This window comes from Centropristis striata, chromosome 16 (genome assembly GCF_030273125.1).
Source record: "Centropristis striata isolate RG_2023a ecotype Rhode Island chromosome 16, C.striata_1.0, whole genome shotgun sequence".
In the NCBI taxonomy this organism is placed as follows: domain Eukaryota; kingdom Metazoa; phylum Chordata; class Actinopteri; order Perciformes; family Serranidae; genus Centropristis; species Centropristis striata.
The window spans coordinates 33,267,983-33,290,959 of NC_081532.1; the positions used below are offsets into that span (position 1 = coordinate 33,267,983).

General features: G+C 41.8%; 1 protein-coding gene across 1 annotated transcript in view; it reads left to right on the forward strand.

The window, feature by feature from the left end:
- LOC131988322 (protein jagged-2-like) overlaps nt 1-22,977 on the forward strand; it is a 59,238-nt gene that overhangs the window by 14,704 nt on the left and 21,557 nt on the right. The window contains exons 3-9 of the mRNA XM_059353440.1: nt 6,011-6,068; nt 13,875-14,129; nt 15,121-15,181; nt 20,956-21,086; nt 21,685-21,804; nt 21,892-22,005; nt 22,618-22,731. Of these exons, the coding sequence (XP_059209423.1) occupies nt 6,011-6,068; nt 13,875-14,129; nt 15,121-15,181; nt 20,956-21,086; nt 21,685-21,804; nt 21,892-22,005; nt 22,618-22,731 (853 nt within the window). The remainder of the gene's footprint in view (nt 1-6,010; nt 6,069-13,874; nt 14,130-15,120; nt 15,182-20,955; nt 21,087-21,684; nt 21,805-21,891; nt 22,006-22,617; nt 22,732-22,977) is intronic.

Sequence of the window (22,977 nt, forward strand, 5' to 3'; positions counted from 1 at the left end):
AGGTGCTTATTATTTCATGCTCTATAACACTATAATATTCTTGAAAAGGACTTAATTGCGGTTTCATTTGCCATATCAGCATTTATATCCTCTCCAGTCGATTGTTTGCCACTTATTGAACACCACACTCACTGTAGCAGCCTTTCTGTGAGGTTTATAGTAAAAAACACACACTGCATGTTGGCGAGAAGTTAACCACCAAAGTAAAATATAAAGAGTTTTTTGCAGAAAGTAAATCAAGAAAAGAAGTGAAAGTGACTCAGAAGTGTTGTAGCAGCAGCAGCGAAGAGTAAATCTTATTAGCATGTATAAATCAGCTCCAGACTGTACAGTATATTCTCAGTAGAGTTGTATGTTGCTGGCGGCTGTTCCTGCTGCGCTGAAGCCGTAATTTATTCATTGAACAGGTGAAGGCGGCGAGGAGCGGGCTGCTTTCTCCTCGCCTAATGAAAACTCAAATCCCTCTGACTCCTGTAAATTGGTTAGGAGGTGTCAAGTGTCTCCCAACACGTCCCCCACCCTCTCCTCCCTCCCCTCCATATCACACACACACACACACACTTAAAGAGCACACACACGCATGCACACACACTCCGAGTCGACTCATAAGGTCGTCTCACTGCAGACAGCAGGGACGTGACACTTTGATCCTCCAGCTCCCGTCCTTCAAGGACACACATACTGCACACTTGGGTTCAGTCACACACGCACTTACATATGCACACACACACACACACACACACACACACACACACACACACACACACACACAGACACACACTACACACTCTGTGCGAGGCTGCTCTGAGGCCGTGGGACAGCCCCATCTGTTTGGGAGCCAGCGGCTGTGACATTTAAAATTGATTACAAAGGGAGAGATTGATTATGATAATGTCCACTTATTTTTACTCATTATGGAGTTATGGCTGCTCATAAATCACTGCTGTGTCATGTGGAGCTGACAGAGAGCAGCTCCAGTCCGACCAGCAGCAGCAGCATCTGCAGGCTGAGGTCACAGTTTACAAGCTCATTGGTGATCACAACTAATCTCGGCTCTTGGCTGATATGTTTTTGTTATGAGCAATCTGATATGATTAACTTGATACTGTGATGAATATTTCAGCCTCACAGGAATATACAGGGATAGTTTTTAGGGTTTTATCGAATAGTTAAACGCCTCAAAGCTTCATTCATACATTCAAATTCTAAATCAAAGCTTAAATGCTGCACAGCATATCGATATTTCTGCAGATGAAGACAAGGCTGCACTAGTATTATTAGAAATATATTATTTGTGGAATTAGTTTCCAGTGGTGGCTGCATTGACTGGATTGTTTCGGACTCGTGATCCAAACATTTCCAATAACTCCCGAGCGAAATTACGTCAAAAAGTAAAATTATATTGGAAAAAAAAGGATGCACGAATTTTCTAAATTCCCAATTCCTAACATCTAATGAAATGTTATGCTTCAGCCTTTAAAAAACAACATTTTCACTGCAGTCAAACATTTTTTTCCTCTCCTGCTTACTTCCCACAGAGGGAGGAATGTACCTGTTTAACAAAAGCTTATTTAATTAAAAAGAAAATCATTTAATCCAGAGAATTGCTTTGATCAAATTTTGTGAAAAATATGACATTCAGTACATCTTTATCAGGTTTAATTAATAATTTCAGCATGTTGAATGCAGAAATGAGTACATGTAGTATGATATCTAGTGCTTTATCCTGAAAACTGCACTGTAACTGGCAGAAAAATGGGAGACAAGTGCTTTATGTTGTTGCCGCCAACACATTTGATTGACTTATCAGAATCAAGAGCACTGGTAGCATCACTGGATTTAGCATTTAGCCTCTGAGCAGGACTGAGATGCAGCTCCAGCTCAAAGTATGTGCATAGCTTTTAAAACAGACTTGATGTTATTCAGTGCTGTTCCTCACACTGTGACAGAACCGGCTGATTGCCTTATTTTCTGGAAAATATCCGGAAAGTTTTGCGATTCTGAATGATTCTGCATTATATAACTGCTGCAGTCCTGAAGTCTAACATGCAGAAAGAAGCCGGCGGTTGGATTTGATATTTCAAGCTGTTGCATTGAGCGTCTGAAGAGGAAAAGTTTAAACCCCACCACATGTCCCTGTCACATCCTCACTGTAGTGATGTAACTGTTGCTGGCTCTGTGCATGATGCTGCAACATGTTCTTACACTCTCACAGTTAAAGCATGGTGGAAAAATGTGGCAGTGGTATGGCTCTCTCTGGAACTTACACAACATTAAAAAGACACCTCCAGGATCAAAAACCTGTCTGGAACATCTACTGGGTGCATTTTCCCACATTTCATTGCATTTTTAAATCACCAGGTGTGTGAGAGTTCAGCTCTGCATTTGGAGGAATCAGCAGAGGCAACATGGAGCGAGGGGGAGGGGATTCAGGACCGACTCTGAAGCCAGCAGGAGACCTTATAGATACATGTGGTTCCGCAGGCAGGGGGGCTTCATTCCCCCAGGTCCAGGTCTTTGTCTTACAGCGGAACAGTTTGATTGAGCTGCGTTCTTTCAGCCGTCTTACTGGAGAACTTTACTGTTTTATAAGTCACATTCATATAATTTCTCATTTTTATGCACTGATTTATTGGTTCTTTGTTTGTTTGTTTTATTGTTTGTAGTTTTGGCATTTAGCTGACACACTAAACTGAAGGCTGATATATAGTTGTAAGTGGCCTACGCGTTTCTGAGATCTAGTTTCTGAGATTTAGTTTCTGAGATCTAGTTTCTGAGATCTAGTTTCTGAGTTTTACTTGTGCGCTGGTGTTTCTGCATCAATCTGCAATTACACCAACCAAATGCTGGTTTGCGTTGGTGTTTCTATGCCACTGTGTTGAGTTTCTTGGAGGACTTCAAACTACGGGGACTGAAACTGAGCGGTTCATGTTGTTGGATCTAACAGTTACTTTTACTGAAATTACGGCAACAGAAAAAACACCAACAAGATCTCCAACAGGACAGAAGAAACCGTTTATCAGTCGACAGATATGAGCGTTTGGCGGTTCACGGTACAGATCGGAGGGTCTTTAAAAAAATAGCACACGCCATTATACAAACATGTACAGTTCATGGTTGAAAAAAAGGCTCTACTTGAGCCACTGACAGTTGGACAGTAGATAAATGTATGTAAATGCTGGAAGTGAAGTATTTTTAGGGTGAGGTGAGCCTTGGGAGTTATGTAAAAAAGTCAGACGAACCCTGTTCTCCTGGGTGAAAGTCCACCGTCTATTCAGGAGACCAGTCTCAAAAGACAGAAGACTTTTAGAAGATGTGTGTCTTGAGTATTTATATTTTATATTTCTGGGGAGGAGCATGTTTGGAAACGGTGTAGACTCCTGCATAGATTCAACACAGAAGAGTAAATTTAGATGGAGATTAGAAGTGTTAGTGCTGTTTACTGGGGACTAACTGCCAGCAAACATGAGTAAGGGAGCAGTCAGTGAGATGATGAAAGGCTCCCCAGTGACTGCAGTTCAGTCTCCAAACCTTCCATTGGTCGGATCTTTCTCATAGATGGTGTCAGTTATGTTTTCTGTCTTGGGACCAGGGTTCTGCAGCTGTTTCATGTTATTTTTCTCACCTGATGAAAGCCAAAGATAAACAAGTAAATGCTTCCTAATTTGAAGAAACAGTTTCAAACCTGCTTGTTGTGAACACACCCTAAAGCAACCAGCAGGTACTTGTAACAACACAGTCTCATATCTGACTCATGGATTTGTCTCTGCTGCGTCTTCTCTGTCTCTCCAAACCGTGAACTAGCCCCTGGATCCCAAACACGAGGTCCATAAAGTGACCTTTAAAGCGCCGTAAAACACTTTAGCTCTCTACCTTTTTGTTTCATGTTTTCTGTCTTGTGTCCCTCCGTCTCTAATCTCTCCCAGCACCACTTTGTAACCTCCCCTGTAATCTTCCCTGCAGCCTTCAGTCACTCTGAGTCAGACTTGGGTCATGAGAACTCACAGCTGCTCGTCCGGCCCCATGCAGTTGACAGACAGCGAGCTCCATTTCGGTTTGTTTGCTGATGCCCGTGAAAAAAAGGAAAAAAATAGCTCTGCACCTGAAACAATCCAGAGTTTGAGTTTGTTGCTGTGGGATGGAAAGTAGGGCATAGTGTGCAGGCATGCTGCGCCTTCACACACAATACCCTCGGAATCCTGAATCATACGACTAAATGGTTTCTGATAATCAACGTAATGTTGGTGTTCTTTAACGCAGTAACAATAGCAATGTTCCCTTCAGGAAATTAGTTAACTTCTGTCTCTGAAAGTGAGCCGTTGCTCGTCCACTGGATAACGTGAAACTCACTGTGAAATTCTAGACTAGAGTTTGGTTTGTTTGTTCTGCAAAATCACTTCAAGATTTTAAAGTATTTAAGGGCAATGCAGTCACAAAACATGCTGACAGACATTTGAAGCTTCATTAGAAAACCTCAGTTTGAGCATCTAGTGTAAAAAGAAGTGACATCCTCCAGAATAAACTTGACTTCCATGTTAAAATAAGTAGGAAGAGTGAAATATTTTGTTGTGTTTAAGGCATGTATACCCTAATAAAGCAGAACATTTCAAAGTATGAATAGTATCTTTGTACACTGAAGCATGTGTGACTGACGAGCGTTAAGAGGAACTGAGAAGTGGGAGGAGAAAATCAAATATGTTCTTGTTTAAATTAATTTAAATGAGCTTTCACACCCACAAAACTACTGGATTATCTGATGAAATGCTCCAGGATCAGACGGCACCCGAAGCCTTTATCTGATCAACTTATTTCAGTTTAATGCTTTTGGTGCAATGTGTTCCTTAAGGCCGACTATCAACGAGCAGCTCAGCTTCATCCTTACTGAAATATGTCTGTAGTGTAGAATATGTTTGGAAAGTTGGTCAGATTCAGAGTTTTGTGGTTTTATTCTCCTTCAACAATAGTTAATAATCATTAGCAAGTAAAAGTTGAGTGTAATTTACTTAAACTTCCAGTTTGTACGCCTCGGAAAAGACGTTTAAAATGATGTCACTTGACCGCTTTATATTCCATACTTTAAAACTTTGCGTTGTCTTAGTCTCAGTCTGCTGCAGAACTTATTTTACATTAAGTGTTCATTTCTGAGGAAAAGTTCAACCAATGCCCCAAAGAACATGCACAAGCAAAAACATAACCAAACGCAAACATTCTTACAATTTTAAATACATTTTAGATATTTTGTATGATCATTTTTTCTGGTATTATCTGCGAGAAACCTTAAGCGGTATTGATCCCATCGTCATCCCAAGTGTCTCTGCTGACACTTGATTAAAAGGCACAGCGAGTCCTCACCAGATCCCTGAGGAGAAGGCAGGAAAAAGCCAATTCCCCCCCATTGGAAATCAATACATTACCACATTAAGTGCCCTTGAGCAAGTCATCAAATCCCTGCTAGTTCCAGGGGTGCTGACCTCCCTGCGGAGCCGAGGGAAAGTCGAGCGCATGTCCTCCGGGATCGATGAGGTGTCCCCGAAAAAAAAGGTGCCTGATGCAGAAGAGGAAAACCTGATTTAGTTTTTTTTTGGCTCTGAAACCAGATTGTCATAATAAAGCAGAGCTGTCTGGTGAAATATGAAAGATGTGTCAGTTTCCAGGTGAATGTTTTGCTTTTCCACAGAACGGTGGCTGCACTTGTTAACCAGCCTCGGGCTGAGAGAAGCTAATCAGTGACAGAAGTGTGGGAACAGGACTCCTTTCCCATCGTTATTCACCTTTTATGCAAAATATGTGTGTGTGTGTGGGTGTGTGGGTGTATGTGTGTGTGTGAGAAAGTGATGACTCAAGACTTGTGTGTCTGTTTATGAGTGAAGGCGTCTCATATCTGAGTTTCTGTGTTAACTCGACGTCTTGTGGGCATATCTCAGTTTCTGTGTGTGTGTGTGTGTGTGTGTGTGTGTGTTTCTGTATGAGCGTGCACTGTGATAACCTCTGCCCTCTCTGTGTGTTTCAGCGAGCGTACACTGTGATCGTGGACGCGTGGGACAGGGACAACAACACACACAACAACGGTAAGGATCACCTCCCTCCATTCTCAATCACTCAGCTGCTTTAAAATCCACTTGTTGTTTTTTAAACATATCATAGCTTTATTAACTGTGTTCATGCTCAGGTCATAGTATTTGAGTTATATTTTGGCCTACCTGGCAGGTGACTGTAGTCTTAACTTCCAGACTGGCTGATTGTAATCTCAGAGGTTCAGTTTGCTCCTTTTGACAGCTATTTAAAGGTGTTTCAAAGATTTCAGTTTCCACCCCAAAGTAAGCATTCAAGAGTTAGATAATGAGCTCATTTTCATCTCAAGTCCCTGAGCAGCTTATTATGAATTATTGGCCTAAGTTATCACTTCAGTTCATGAGTAAGCACTACAATAGAACACAGTACAACACAACTAGAGTTGCAACAGATCACAAAATTCAAGATTTGGATCATATCATGGTTTTGAGTCACTGATAGGATAATTTGTCGGATCTGCAAAATAACAACAACAATATAGTGTAATAAAACTTTCAAAAGAGCGGCTTATCTAGGCTTAAATGAAAAAAAAAAAATCACGAGAATAATGATAGGAAAAGATTTGGAACAGGTTTAAACCACTGATGTAATTTAATCTACAACAGGGATTTTTTCAGCATTAAATATGCAAGATTCTTCACACACAGGCTCCTCTGGTGGTTTCTTGAAGAGGTTCATTAGGCCTACTGATGTATTTTTTTTTTTTTTACACTGTTTCTCTATACAAGGCCAATATAGCAATATATCCTCTGGTGGTTGCCTTTCTGCTATTTTACCTCTACACCATGTCCCAAAATGTTTTAAACTATCAAAATTAAATAACTTGTACTGCTGCTGCTGCTGCTGTATTAGCTCGGAGAATAAGAAAGTGAAAGAAAGTCGCCCTAACTCCCGTTATGAAAGTGTGGGCGATGTCTCAGAATCTGTGCTAGCATGTCGCGTTCATTCTGACATGTCAGAAGGTGAAAGACATCACCTGTGAGCTGAGGCCTGGACTTTCCCACACAGAGATCTGATGTGATTGACAGGTAGCTCCTCCAGCACCTTCTCCCCTTCTCTCTCTCCTCCTCAGGGTCACTCAGACTGTTTTCAGCTCTCCTCTATATAAAGCCAGTGAGAGCATTGCATCGTTAAGCCATTAATTACGGGCCGCGGCGCTCTTTATTTGCCCCCCCCCACACACACACACACACCATTTCCCTCTGATGTCTGTCTCCTAATTAGCATCCCGACAGCTGTCCCGCTACCGCACGCCACTTCATTATCCCCAAACAGCGTGACAGGCTGGCATCCAGACTGCCGTGTCTCGGCCTGGACCGGGGCTCTGGTGGCGGGACACTTAAGTCTTCGCTCTCTCGACCACCTGTAGATGTGGCGGTCCGATGGCTGCAGGGAAGCTTTATTAATCCTCACGGGGCGAGGCGGCGAGGCCATGACGGAGAGGTGCCGACGTCTTGACAGCCGTGTCCCGTCTTGCAGACTTGGACGGAGTATTTTCTCATTGCGTGATCATAAGTTTGATCCTGAATCTGTCAGTGAGTCTGTCAGCATCCAAGTGTCCCATCACAGTGAAACATGACCTGCTCGCTTCATAGTAAGTCACACTGGATCAGCTTAAAATATACATTTTATTATAAGCTAACTTCCTCCATGAGTGTTGGAGATATTTGGGCATTAAGTGTTATTTTCCACTCGTCCGTTCCTGCCCCACTTTGGGATTTCCTTTCTTTTCTGAAGTTAATTTGAACAAACGTCAGAGAGCAGGCATGAACCTGTCGCTCCCAGCATCACTGATACTGTAGCATAATTAGAGAGAGTGTTCTCAGCTGTTATGAGCCAGGTGTGCACAGGAACCAGAATCCAGGGATGCCCCGATCAAGTTTTGTTTTGCCCGAGAGCCGGTTCCAAAACCCTCTGATAGTCTGCCAACACTCACTCTCACTGCACGTTCATACGTAATGCAGCTGCACATCTCATCAACAAAACCGCTAAATAGCAAAAACAGGAGTAGTGACAAAGAGGATCCTCAACTGGGTCTGCTGAGACAGGCTAAAATAATTTAGTTACTGACAGTTAATTAATTGTTTAAGTTATTCATTAAGAAAAAACACCAGTTATTCTCATGGTCCCACCTTCTGATGGTGGGGATTTTATAGCTTTTCTCAGGTTTGTTTTTTCTTTATCAGAAATATAAGAAAGTAGTGAAGCTCTTTTATCTGACTCTGTCGAAAACTTAAAGATATATAGTCATAAAATACTATGTGGACTAAGAAAAATGTCAGATATTTACCTTTAAGAAGCTGGAACCATAAAAAAATAAGTTAAACAATTACTCAAAATGTTGCTGAAGGTTTTCTGTCAGTCACCTAATCAGTTAATAAATTGATAGTTTAAGATCGAACCAATCAGAAATTATTTAAGAGGCTCTGGATTATTTACAAATGATCATATCTGTATTATTAACATGTTGTCAGATGACAACACTCGTATATTGCAGCATCCCTGATTGTGACCAAGAATTGTGGGTCTGGGACAGTTGGTCAGATACAACAAGCAAGTTGAAGAACTGGTGGCACAATAATTGATAAACACATTGGAAAAGTAATTGACAGAGTAAACAATTAAAATAAATAGGGTTGTTAGTTTCAGGTGTACATGAGAAATGATGCTAAAACTGTCTGCAAGTGAAAAGACTCTGCTTTGTGTTGGTCACTCACTTTCTCTCATTAGGAAATGATTCCTGTAGATTCCTGACTGCACTGGATTACAGTAAAAAATATAAAAATCTAGATCCAAATTTTATATTTATTGATGTTCCAACTTGAGGGGGAATTGTTCCAATCAGGAGCAATTTTTATTTATTTTTTACTACACCACATGAATGCAGCACAAATGTCTTATCGCACAATGTTACCAACAGTAAAAAAATAAGTGGAAAATAATCAAATATGGAATATGTTTTTCCTGAAGCTTCATGACAATCCGGTCAGTAGTTTTTCCATATTCCTGCTGATTAACAGACAAACAAACAGGTGAAAACTCGACCTCCTCAGAGGATGATGCTGTTCATACTAACTATGTGAGCTCAGGACATTCTGATAAAGAGCGTCGTCTGCAGAACAAGAAAATGATGACAATATTTGTAAAATAATGGGATTACAGCCAGGTGAGAATATGAAGAGACGCGTGAGTTTCCTGCCCTGTGCTCTGTGAAGGCTGTTTGTGCTTCAGGAAGCCCCCGCCTGTTTCAAAACAAAACAGAAAAGAGGACGGAGCTGTTGTTGACTCTGTGTCGGTGGATTGTTGGCTGGTGCGGAGAGAGATAAACCGATACTGGGCATGTGTCAGATACTGCTGATAGCTAGAGAATCCTTGTCTCAAACAGATATTCTACTTTTGTTTTTGTCAGCAAGTCCCATAAAAAAGACCAAACACGCATTAAAAAGCACACCGTCCTGCTGCCACAAATAGTCAAGCACTTAATGTGGAAAGTAGTTCCCAACAAATGCATCATTTCTTTCTTTTTGAGTGACTTTTGGTCAATACCCGCCTCTGGAACTCACTACCACCCCAACTCAGGAACATTGACTCACTCCCCCATTTCAAATCACAACTCAAAACACATCTGTTTAAAACTGCTTATTCCCTCTGATCACAATTACCGTGTCCAATCTATCTTTTGTATTGTATTGTTATTAATTCTGTGTATTTTATTGTATTTTATTGCTGAATCTTTTCTATCTTTTTTGTACGGTGTCCTTGAGTGCCAAGAAAGGCGCCTCCAAATAAAATGTATTATCATTATTACTATTATTATTAATACTCCACCAGCCAGCTGTCTAAAGACTAAGCTCAGTTTCAGATGAGGTATCGGAACAGAAACTCTGCTGTTGTATTGACAAGTAAACTGCACATCACCAGCCCAGCCGTGTCAGATGCTGATTTATGCCTCTTCACCACACACTAACAACTTAAATCTGTATAGAATCGGAAAAGTAAAGTGGAACCCTGCTCCTATAATGATCAAGACTGATGCAAGCAATCAAAACGAGGCAATTTGCATTTTTACTGAAGTGGGTGCCAAGCTGTATGCAGCAATAAAAAAATCCATTATAGAGTTTTGGCAATCACAGGACAGACATTTGAAAGCAGATTAAGTGCAATTTCTGGTGCCTTATAATTTTAACTCCACCCAGCCGAGGCAGCAAGCAGGTTGAGACGAATCCTCAGAGAGAGGAGAGGAGAGGAGAGGACCTGCTGGTCATCTCTGACGCTTTTATCTCCTCTGATAAACATTTATGATAAACTGGTTTATTATAGCAGCCGTACGAAAACAACGAATAGCTGTAAAAGTTTGTTGGTGCACTGAACCATCTGGTGGAAGCAAACAGAACAAAATAACTGCTTTACAACCAGGTTATCATCACTGAAACGCTGTTTATCATTCCAGATGTTCCGTTTATTATCTGCACCCAAGATTTTTTATTAAAGAGATACTTTCAACTCCGGCTCATACAACTTGGCTCGACTCTACTCACTCATTTCTGTTTCTGGACAGTACCTGATAATTTTTTGGTTCCACCTCGGTCCACAAGAAGGTGGAGTTAAAACACTACAGAGCACTGATTGGTTGGAGAATCGCCACTAGAGCAATATGGGAAATCCTGCACAAACGCCAGTTATTAAGAAATTTTTTAAATTCCCACAATGCACGTTTCAAAAAATTGCAGCCCACAAAACTTCCCTGGACAACAGACAAAGTGAGCACGTTCCTATTATTTGGTTAACGTTGAAAGGATTCAGTGAGGGTCACATTTAATATGATGTCACACTCATTTTACGTGGTGCTGCTACAGAAAACAGCTGAGGATGCTGCAGGTCCTATCTGCAGAGAGAAACAAAAAAAATCATTTTTTTTACCAAAACTGAGTCAAGCAGAGCCGCACCAGGCAGTGGATACACGTCATTAGACAGAAAACCTTTTTTTTTCAGTTTTTTTCAGTTTTTCAAATGTTTTGACATTGTTTGTGTGATGCATATTTAACATTTTTGTTGTTTTAAGGATCAAATTATTATTTGAGTAACTGAGTAAAACACAGGCAGGTAGAATGATTTTAAAAAGTATTTTTTTGGTAAAATAAAACATTTTTTTTTGTAGTATTGAAAGCTGGCAACTTCCAAAAGGCAACTGACAACTAAAAAATAAATTTTACATAATTTTTTTTGGCAAAGTTCTTGTATGGCTGCTTGAGTTTGAGACAACATTTAAAATTCTTCAACTTTGGTTTCTTTTCGGGAATAAAAACAGGTATTTGTAAGTAAGTGCATGTATTTCTGAAAACCTATAAATCAGGACCTTTGTGTTGATTGTGTAGAAAAATTGTCAATGTACTTTTTCACTAAAACCGTCAGATGTCAGGTGAAGAACACAGAATGAACTGAAGCTCTCTAACTGGCCGTGTGAACGCAGCCCTGACTGCAGTTCAAAGATCACCACGGTGACAAGCAACAAGCTGTAAAGAGGTCAAAGGTCACAGCAAAGAGCCACAGCCCCCGAACACAAAACACTCCAGTTACACGCAGCTAAAAAACTCTCAGTCAGGCTTTTGTTCCTAAACTGAATCTTCTCTTCACACAGACAATCATGCTGCTCTCGACTGGATCAGCTGCTCAGATCTGAAGCCCCTCGTTGTTTATATAAGCCGGTTTTTATATGGCCCACTCTCTGCTGCTCTCCCTAGTAACAACGGCCTCTCTTAGCGCGTCTCCTCCAGCACGGAGAGAGCTCATGATTGGTCTATATTTTTATATCTAATTGCTGGAGATGAACAGCAGTGAGTGAGTGCCGGGGTGTTTCAGGTGGTGGGTGTGGGACTGAAATCTGTGGCAGTGTGTTAGCTCGCACAGAGACTCAGTGAATCAGGACAGAGTGGGAATGGATTCTCTTTCTACACAGGCAAACTCAGGAGCATGATATTAGATTATAAAATCAGATGGGTGTTAAATTTTACACAGTTTTAACATTTAAACTTCAGATGTCAGAAACAATAAAATAGAACAAATAAAAATAATTGTGGTTAAAAAAAATGATCAGGACTGCTGGAAAATGCAGTGATTAAAGAAATAAATCAGATTTTTAAGGTTTATTTCTGAACTCATTGACTTTATTTTGAAACACTTCGTCTAGATGTTAAGCTTAAAGATATAATATGTAACTTTTCTGTATCAAAATGTCTAAAAACGACTGAACCGATATCTTACATTATCCAAAATGTTTTCAACGGAGAAATCTGTCATTTTATTCAAGGTAACAGTTGCATCTCAAAGGTGTCTCATCTCCAGCTTCTCCAACAGGAATCACCAGTAATGCAGCATTTTCTTTGCCACATAGCACATTTTTAATAAAATAGCTGCCATTCTTCAACACAGTAATCCAGTAGAGATGTAATTTATTGATACGGCGATGCTCAGGCCAGCCACCAAGCTAAAGCGTACGGTAACATCATAAAGTTATTATAGCGTTCAACAAGCTACAAATAAATTCAGCTCTGGGTAGTTGACTCATCTCATGACTCATAAGTTTGCAAGTTAACATTTGTTGTGGGTCTTTTCATTATAACTTTAATACATTAACTCGTCCGTGAACATAATTTCTGCCTTAGTCACGTCAGATACATTTTCATCAGCACCATGATCCCACGCTACGCCACGACATCAAACAATCCAATTTTTGTTGCTTTTTTGATTGAGATTGAGACCATACATTAAAGTAAAACTGTGAAGTTTTAAAAGAGGAAATTACATATTCTCCCTCTTATGGAAAAAAAATTGTTTTACACAATACAATCCCAATCCCTGTTCATTTATAGGTTGAGAAAATTAGGCCAGCTCTTACTTTTTACTCCAAAAATCCAATGAAAAACTTGTCTAAAAAGCTAAAAACTGAGCTGTTTATCTCAGCTCATGACACACTGATGTGGTTTCAGAAGACATCAGTGATTTGTCATGAAGAAGTCAGACCTGGTTGTCAAATCGTACCTTATACTGTTGTTATTCTCGGTGGATTTGAGCCATTATCTGTAGCTGTGTGTTGGTGTTTTGGAGCAGTGAGGATGAGCTCTTCGCTCGCGCTCCGTCTTGTCCAGGTCACACGCTGCGCCGCGGGCCGCAGCAGCACAGCCTGCTGGGTCACGGTTCTTCTGTTCCTTGAGAACAAGCTAAAGGGTCTTTCCTATGTCGCCCTTCCTCGTCTGTTCCGCGTCTCTTATTATTTCCGGCCTGGCTCCGATGGAGTCGGGGCTGGATATCCTGAGAGGGGGGGGGGGGGGGGGGGGAGTGGAGGAGTGGAGGAGGGGGTACAGAAAAGCATTTCAGCGAGCAGGAAAAGTGAAAAAGCGTTTGGGTTATCAAGCCCTCGCAGGCCTCGCTCCTACACCCTCTGTTTGTGCTCGCTCCGTTTTCCTATTCTTCCCCCTTTTTCCTCTTCTCTTTTTTCTTCTTCCACATTCTTGGTGGAACAGAGGTCACACCTTCCCTCTGATGTGCGCTAACAACAGGCATTCTACGAAGCCTCGTGGACCGTCTTATCTCACTGAAACACCGGGTTGTTGGGTCAAATCCCATAACCGGAATCAGCCCTGCTCCGAGGAATGTCATTCAGAATTCTTGTTGTTTAGATCTTTCCTATCTACCTGACCCGCATACTTGACCCGTTGAGTGTTTTTAGTGCTGAAAAAGAACTACATTGACTGTTCACTAAGTCTCTCAGTGCATTAACATCGATTTGTTGGTCTTTTGTCCAGATGAGGAGCTGCTGATTGAACGCAGCATCCACAAAGGGATGATCAACCCCGGGGAGGAGAAGCAGACGGTGGAGTATAAGAGCCTGATCGCCACCCTCGAGTACACCATCCGGGTCCGCTGCGACGAAAACTACTACGGCGGCAAGTGCAACAAAGTCTGCCGTCCCCGTGATGACTACTTTGGCCACTATGTCTGCGACCAGCAGGGGAACAGAGGCTGCATGGAGGGCTGGACGGGGCCGGACTGCAAAACAGGTACAGAGGAGACAAATCATTGTGTAAACACATGCAGCAACACACAGGGCAGGGTGTGATGGTGTTCGTACTGTACAGCTCCTCACTTTCTGCAAAACGGTTTTAATCACCTTAAAAAATCTGTTTCAATGTAGCTGTTCTATGCTCTCTTCAAAGCCACCAGACTACCTTGCAGGACACAGGAGTTGCTGATCTGAAGCTGCCTCAATCAGTTAGTTAGTTTGTGTTATTGTGTGACTTCTGTGTATCAAAATTAACCATCTAAGACACCAAAGTCACATAATAACACAAACTGACTAACTGATTCATGCAGCTGAAGACCAGCAACTCCTGTGTTCTGCAAGGTAAAATTACTGGTTTCGTCAAAGGAGTCTGGTGGCTTTGAAGACAGCAAAGATGGATAAAACAGCTTCAGTTCCTCATCGGGTAATAAATCAAAAACTATATTCATGTTTTTTTCTACTTGTCTTTTATTATCTCCATTTATTTTTCAGTTCCCTGGTTAACTAACAGTACTGTCAGGTGGACATGGACAGCTCAGAAAAGGGTTAGAGAGTTCAAATAAATGTCCAATGATCCACAGGTTTTAGAAGTCTGTGATCACATGCATGAAGCTTTCCCAGCTCTTACGTCCTCGCTGCCCTTTTGGGAAAACGTTTGGCAGTTCATTGAAGTTCATGTCAAGTGTCACTTTGCAAGAATTCAAAGAATGTTTGGAAACTGCTGGAGACACCTTCGATTTTCCAAACAGCGACTCTGCCATCCATTGTTAGCGCAGCACAGATTCTCTGCCTTCTCACAAACAAGAAAACACAGGAAACGAGAATGAAATGAGAGGAAATTTTAATGGTTTGACCACCTGCAAAACAAGACGAGAACTTTAAAAGAGTTTGATGATTAGTTTTTAAATGCTGATTAAATCAATCAATGTTTCCGTTACAGATTTTATGAAACTAACACTAAGTCACTGTCTCTTCCCTCTCCCCAAAAGCCATCTGCAAGCAGGGATGCAGTCTGCAGCACGGGACGTGCAGCGCCCCGGGGGAGTGCAAGTGAGTCGCCTTCTTTTGTTGTTGTTGTTTGTTTGTTTGTTCCACTTTGTTTTCAGCTCACAGTTTGTCTCTCAGGTGACGCAGACTGTGCTCCTGTTTGGATGGAAACAGTTTAATGAGGTTGGGACACAGCAAGGTGATGAGGCGGGGGGGAGGGTGCCGGTGGGGGGGGGGGGTTGTTGTTGATAACATACCAAGCAGTCTAACCCCCCATCCCAGTTCTGTGAAGCGCCCCCCTTCCCTCAGCTCCACTCTGATCCAGAAGCCATTGTTCTGCTTCCTGTTCTAAAGCTGGCCTGCTCCTGCCCGCACACACACACACAAACACACACACACACACACACACACACACATACAGGCCTGCTGTATTTCCTCCTCTAGCAGCGGCAGAGAGGCACAGTGCCCCCCTCGCCCCCCTCACCCTCTCTGATGTCTGCAGCCCACATCACCTCTTCCTATGGAGGGCCTTGTTATGGCTGGCACTCGCCTCTTTCCACCCAGAGAGCTGCAGGCAGGGATGCAGAGAGAGAGAGAGAGAGAGAGAGAGAGAGAGGTGCAGTGAGGGGGGTAAACTCTAATATTCAAGAGTAGAAAAACACTTATTCTAAACTCTAACTCTGGTCTGAAGGTGAATATATCAGGTTTAAATGGATAATATTCATCATAATAATCAAAGCAAAGCAGTCTGGAGACTGACAGCTTGTAATGTTGCACTTTACTGTGAATGATTATCTTCGCTAGTGTGAGTAAATAACTGATTATGAACATTACTGGTAATTAATGAGGCATAGTTGCAGCCTGAGTGCCAGTCGTATCGTGGCAGACTTTGTGCTATCTGCAAATATCGTATCGTTGTCTAAAGTATCGATATGATATTGTATCATGATGAGGACAGTCCAGTTACACACATAATGTAATATGACTGCACAGCAGATTGAGGAGCAGCGGAGAGAAATTCAGATTTGATTACATGTGGAACTGAACTGTACATTTAGACACAGTGGAGCACGAGAGCTTTAAAAAGCCAAACTGTCCACACACACACACACACACACACACACACACTGACGCATACAGTGACAAGTATTTGGATACAGGAGCAGAGGGGAGGGGGCGGGGGATTTATACTGAGGCAGGTTTGATTTAGTTAAGATCTCGTAAAAAAGAAAATGAAGCTGACATTTTTCATTGAAAATGGCCGGAGGATTGGAAGAGAGAGGAACACCCTGGAATGTGCCTCAACATGTGATTTGGAGCCTCATCGCAATCAGTGGCACACACACACACACACACACACACACACACACACTGTTGAGAAACAGGAATAAAAACATCCATCAAAGCACAGAGGCATTAAATCATAACTTCTTGAAAACACATCACACTACAAGAATGTGAAAACAAAATGCAAATGAATTAATCACAATACTCGTTCCTAAAGGGTATAAGGTCAGGCCACATTCAAACTGATTTAATCATTCATTATGGATTATACACAGTCATAAAAAAAATAAATTTCATCGACAACACAAACCGCTGACAGGTCAAAAAATTACTAAAATTACAGCATGTATAATAGCCAGAAACTGTTAAAACAGAAAGTATCATTCTCTAAACAAATAATGTGTGACAAGCGCTTCAATCATGAAAAACTGAAGCTTAAAATTGTTAAACTGCAAAAATAATCTTTGTTCAAAGTCTACTTACTGTTTTTTTAAGCTGTCATCATGTAACTTAAGTCTGTCTCTGGCAGTGGATGTAAGTGTGTTGAAAGCTCCAGAAAAACTCATTAAGTGGACCTGAAGGAAAGATTATTTTGTCAGACAACTCGACTTGTTTTTATCCAAATATAACAAGATGTCAGAGCCGATAGTCCCAAACTACAAAAGTAAGACTTGAGTTGAGTTATCCTTTAGGCACACAATGTGGCAGATAATGAACACATCTGGCCGAATGTGATGTCAGAGAAAGTGAAAGAGAGGAGAAGAAACAGACACTAAAGGGTTAAATAAAGAGAAAAGCAGTGAGAAAAAGAACCAGCCTGGCAGAGGAAAACTAAAAATGTGTGTTTGGTATCTTGTTTCTTACACACAGCGCATTCACAACCTACGCTCCCTCATGTGACACTACTAAACATGTAGCTAGGCAACAGCGGGCTAAGTCCGTCCGCTGGATTTGGGCGCGAGGCTCGCCTGTAAATAATTCAGACACACACACACACACACACACACACACACACACACAGACAGGCCCCTCTACCCCTGCCCACCGGCCCGTCCTCTGGGTGTGGTTTGTCTGAGCGGGGGTTTGTGGGCAGGCGGGATATTTTGGGCTCCGGCTGGCCACCGCGGCCCCTTCCATTGATGGGACGGCAGCAGGCCGGCGACGGGGCTTGTGGGTAATGCCACCCTTTGGCCTGTGGCTGCTCCAAACCATTTCCCTGCTCTCCCACACTGCAGCCAGACAGACTGTCCACGCTGCCACCGCTGCAGCAGGCTGACAGTGTGCAGGGCACTGCCGCCAACCGCAGTGCCGGACAACACCACATACTGTAGTAAACAATACACAGCTCTGTCACACACACACACACACACATGCACATAACTGGGCTTCACTCATCGAGCCACAGCAGATTAAAGTCGCTGTGGTCGTGCATGCAGTTAAAGACGTTTCAGCTTACAAATTGTGCATGAAACAGAACTTGTTTTGCATGATTTAATATAACCAGATCTTTGTACTGGTGCATTTTTATGATCCCTCTGAACCCTAACAAACAGTGGCAGGGTGTTTTTGGCTCTTCTTACATTTTACTCACTGTGGCCTTGTATTTCACTGCAATACATAAAATCTACATAAATCTATAAATCCTGCAGCTCTATGGAATCAACACAATCATGGCTAGAATGGGAACAACTCAAACATGACTTTGTGCAGAATAACACAGTTAGAATGACATAAATTATAAAAAAATAAATAAAATAAAAACTCAAGTTGAATTTCTCTGATAAATTAGATTTTTTAAAAATTGGAATAAAATGGAATTTATATATAAACACTTTTCCAAGTGTCCAGAAGTGTCATGAATGTAGGAAAAAAGTTTTCTCCACATGCTAAACATATTGAATTATTGTCCTGTTTCCAGCCTCTCCTGTCCTCTCCTCTCTGCTCTGTGTAAACAGCCTCTCCTGTCCTCTCCTCTCTGCTCTGTGTAAACAGCCTCTCCTGTCCTCTCCTCTCTGCTCTGTGTAAACAGATTCTCAGTGAATATTTGTCACATGACCGTTGGTCTCAGCAGAATCAATCATGTCTCCACAGTGTCTCTGAGGAGCAGAATTTAATGTTTTAACAGGATCTGCTTAGTGCAAACGCTTTATTTTAAATGACACATGGAGAATTAAGAGATTCTGACAGAAATATCAACAATTTAAGCTTCCTTTTGGTCACTTTTTCTAACAGATTCTAGCGCTGGACTGAGGTTCAGAACCCAGCAGCCTCCATTTTAAAGTGTTTGTGAGCTGCAGTGGAGGGACAGTGGTGGTGGAGGAGGATGGGGGGTGGGGTGGTGGTGTTGCTCCCTAAAATAGCCCCGACGGAGAAATGACAGGACAGGTGGGGCAAGGTTACCACTGGCCTTGGAATAACAGAGTGCTGCCATAAACCAACAGATTAGCTAACCCTCCGCTGGCCTCCCCTTCGAGACGACTAACCCTCGTTCCACAAACCCGCCGCTCATTCCAAGTCTGACCTCCACGCAGCTCACGACACAGGAAGAGGCCGAGAGGAGACACGCAACACATGACACACAAAACCTCAGACATTTTTGTCTGTAATCGCCTGGTTCACATGTTGTTTTCTTAACAGTGAAACAAAATAAGTACAATACTGCTGATAATAATAGTTTTTCAAGCAAAAATGTTGCACTTTTCTGGCTCCAGCTCCAACATGAAGATTTACTACACTTTTTTATTTCTTTTTATTTCTTTTTTTACAATGATTGGACAAAACTAGTCATTTGGGATCTTGGTATTTGAGGTATTTCACATACTTTTTTGGCAGTTTTTGCAGAAACGATGAATTCGTCTAACAGAGAGATGAGTAAAAACAGAAATCATTATCTGCAATGCTTTCAATGTAAAAAAGTTACAAAAACACAAAATTGAAGCCTGTTTTCATTGAAAATCAGCTCATCTAAAAGCCTAATTTTCCTGACTTATTCTTTTTGCTTAAAGAAACAGAAAAAATATAATTCTGGTAGCAAGTTGATTTCTACAGAAGACATGAATCTAAATATAAATAATTTTTTACTGAAAAAATGCAAATTAAAAGGGTTAAATTAGGTTCCATTAAGAACTGAAATGACTTGCAATAAAAGGTGAACATGAATGCCTGCAAGTGTTGTAAGCTGCATGATAGGACACATGTACACACACACACACACAACACAAACACACACTCGCTGTTCAGGAATGTCCCCCGGCGCTGTGTGTCCTAAGATTAGGAGCTGCAGCACACGTGTTCTTCACCTTGATGGAGATGTTCTGTCCGGCTAATTATCGTGCTCAAATTCAGCTGCAGCTCAATCAACACTCCAGACCTTTCTACTCAACATCCGTCCAACAAGTTTCCCCCTTTTACATGAGTTTTTTCTTTCTTTTCTTGGCACCTACAGCGTTCTTTGTGTGTATCAGGGGACGTATATAACTGGCACTCTGCCCGACATCAAGCGCTCCTCCTTTTTCACACATTGTAAAAGTATTAAATGACTTGTTTGTTATCGCTACGTAACTATTGCTGTTTTTCACGGCCGGCTCCTCCTGCGTTATTAAGTGCATCTGTGTGCCTGATATTCCCTCCGGCTGCAGCTGGAAATAAGAACACACTGTCAGTGTGCTTGTGAAATAAGAGGCACTTATTTTACTGAAAACTCCGCTGAGCCACTGTTGCCCCCGCTGAACTCTGTTTTCTGCTGCCTGTTTTATGGTTATCAGGGGTGGCACAAGTATCAAGTGTTTCACTGACAGAAAAGCAACAATCAAACAGCAGAAAACCTCCACTGAGGCCTCGGATGGCCTCCTTCCTCCAGTTGGGAAGTCGTCCTTCCAGCTTTGGTGTGTTTATGAGCTTTAAGTCATAATGGGGAAACAGCATCAACACTATAAAGAAAATTTGTACATTGAGTGTTTCCTGCAGGTGTTTTACAAGGAAACAGATCGATGTCGACCCAAATCCTGAGTTGTTTTTCCCACTTGAGGAGCTCACTTCCTAGTCGGGAACTAATTTTCAGATTATTCCGACTCAACATGAATGCAACATGATGCATTGTTAATGGAAGTAAAAAATAATTAGTGTATCTTGTAATTTATAAGGTTCATCATTGGCTTTGCTACACCTTTCCACCAAGTTTCATCTAAATTGGACCACAATCCTGCTGACAAACAGACAAACAAACCACACTGAAAAGATGAAAAGATGAAAAGATGACCTCCTTGGCAAAGGTCAAAATGACTCAATTTCAAGAACTGAAACACATTTGGTAAAATATACCTGTGAAGAAGAAAAAAAGTTTAGTCTTGCCGTTATGGGGAAAATTCTCCATCTTATATCAAGCTCTGGGTTTCCCCCAGGAAAAGATGCAAAGACGATAGGAAGCAAGTCATAAAGGAATAGGATGTAAGGGTTAATGCTGTAAGGAAGAGGGAGGTAATGTATTCTGTATTCCTCCCAGGTGCACAGTGTATATATGTAAAACTAACCCTCCTCCCTGTGTGCTGCAGGTGTAACTACGGCTGGCAGGGTCCGCTCTGTGACGAGTGTCTGCCGTATCCGGGCTGTGTCCACGGCACCTGCAACGAGCCCTGGCAGTGCGCCTGTGAGAAGAACTGGGGAGGTCTTCTCTGTGACAAAGGTCAGATCTCACTCTGCTGCAACATTTTTACATATCTATCTTCTGGATATCCAGTGTGTGAAGTCAAAGGCAGTTTTTAGGTATTTTGTCTGTATAAAAGACAATTCTAGTGTTTGCAGACTTGATGCTCGCTGTGATGATTTCACAACTCAAGCTATTTTCAAGAGTTTGCCATTTCAATTTCATGCTATGAAATAGAAACCAATGATTGCAGAGAAGGAAAGTGCATTCAGAAGTCTGAAGCACTACGGTATGATTTGCAAAACAGAGTTATTGTGAAGTTTCTGATTTGGAGTGGCACGCTCCTTTAGACCTCTGTGTTACGCCACATAAGTGGCCTGAGGACACAGATTGGTCAACATGCAGGAGACTAGAGTATGAATTACATTCTCTCTAAATAAATTCTTACATTGTGTTCCTGGTAACCCACAATCAAATGCTTTTAGAGGAAAAAAATAAGGAAATGGAGCCGGTAACGGCAAGTTACTGTGTGTGGCTGTTTTTCTCAGGTACAATTTTGTACACAACAATCTTTCTAACTGTGTGTTTTACATGGACACAAACAGAGTGGGTTATTTGAGTTTTCTTTCCTGTGTAGATCTCAACTACTGTGGCACCAACCGGCCCTGTAAGAACGGAGGCACGTGTATGAACACGGAGCCGGACGAGTATAACTGCGCCTGTCCGGACGGATACTCGGGCAAGAACTGCGAGATCGGTGAGTCTCTGAATAAAATGCAGCTGGTCTGAAAATCCAGGTTTTTATGCCACACATACCTACTTTTCCCTTGATTTTCCTCTCTAGCGGAGCATGCCTGCGTGTCCAACCCCTGTGCCAACGGAGGAACGTGCCATGAAGTCCCATCAGGCTTTGAGTGTCACTGTCCGGCGGGCTGGTCCGGGCCCACCTGTGCTAAAGGTGAGGCAGCAGGGAGAGCTGCAGCCCCTTGTGGTCTGTTGGTCATGTTTGGGAGTCAAACTGGGTCCAGCTACCGTTGAAGACACTGGTGTTCTGTCCAAGTTATTTTCCGGGAAATTTGGTGATTTTGAACAACATGAATCTGATATTGTTAAGATTTATTAACTTTATATGTAAAACATTGCCAAAAAATCACCGTTCATCATAGAAAGAAACTGTAAAAATAGGCATTGTCATCTGAGTTTCAAATTTCCAACAGTCCTTGAATGAATCATGTCTGATGAATGATTTGATGGGAGAAAGCAACAAGAACGAAGCTTAAACTTGTGATATTTCTTCAAAATCACTTCATACTGAATTTCTCATATTAAAGTTTGTCAAAATTAAAGTGTTTGCACTAACTAGATCCTGTTAAAAATATTATAATCTACAGCATTTCAGAATTTTAGAAGTTAGGAAGAGAACTTAACAGGATAATTTACCAGCCTAATGTTGAGACTCTTTCCAAAGTAGCTGATTGATAATGCAAACTCACTCAGTGTCACTTGTGCCATCTGGAGTATTTCTGGAGTTTTTCATGTGATAATCAACTTTAACATCTTCATATTTCAGACACAGATGAATGTGCCTCCAGCCCCTGTGCTCAGGGTGGAACCTGCATGGACATGGAGAACGGCTTCGAGTGCCTCTGTCCTCCAGAGTGGACGGGCAAGACCTGCCAGATAGGTACGTCTCACTGGATGATTGATTTCACATTTTATTCATTACATTTTGGAGGGGAAAGAAGTTTTTTTAATGTATACATTTTCCGAAAACATTGTTGCATGTTGGGTGATGTGCTGCTGTGATGAAGCCGGTGTGGTTCTGTGTGTTGCACCGTCCGAATATATTGCAGGAATCCTGTTTGCTTGCAGAGTTGCAGCGTATCTGGGTGTTTGTTTATCCCGCCGTGTTGTTTAACCAGTAGTATGA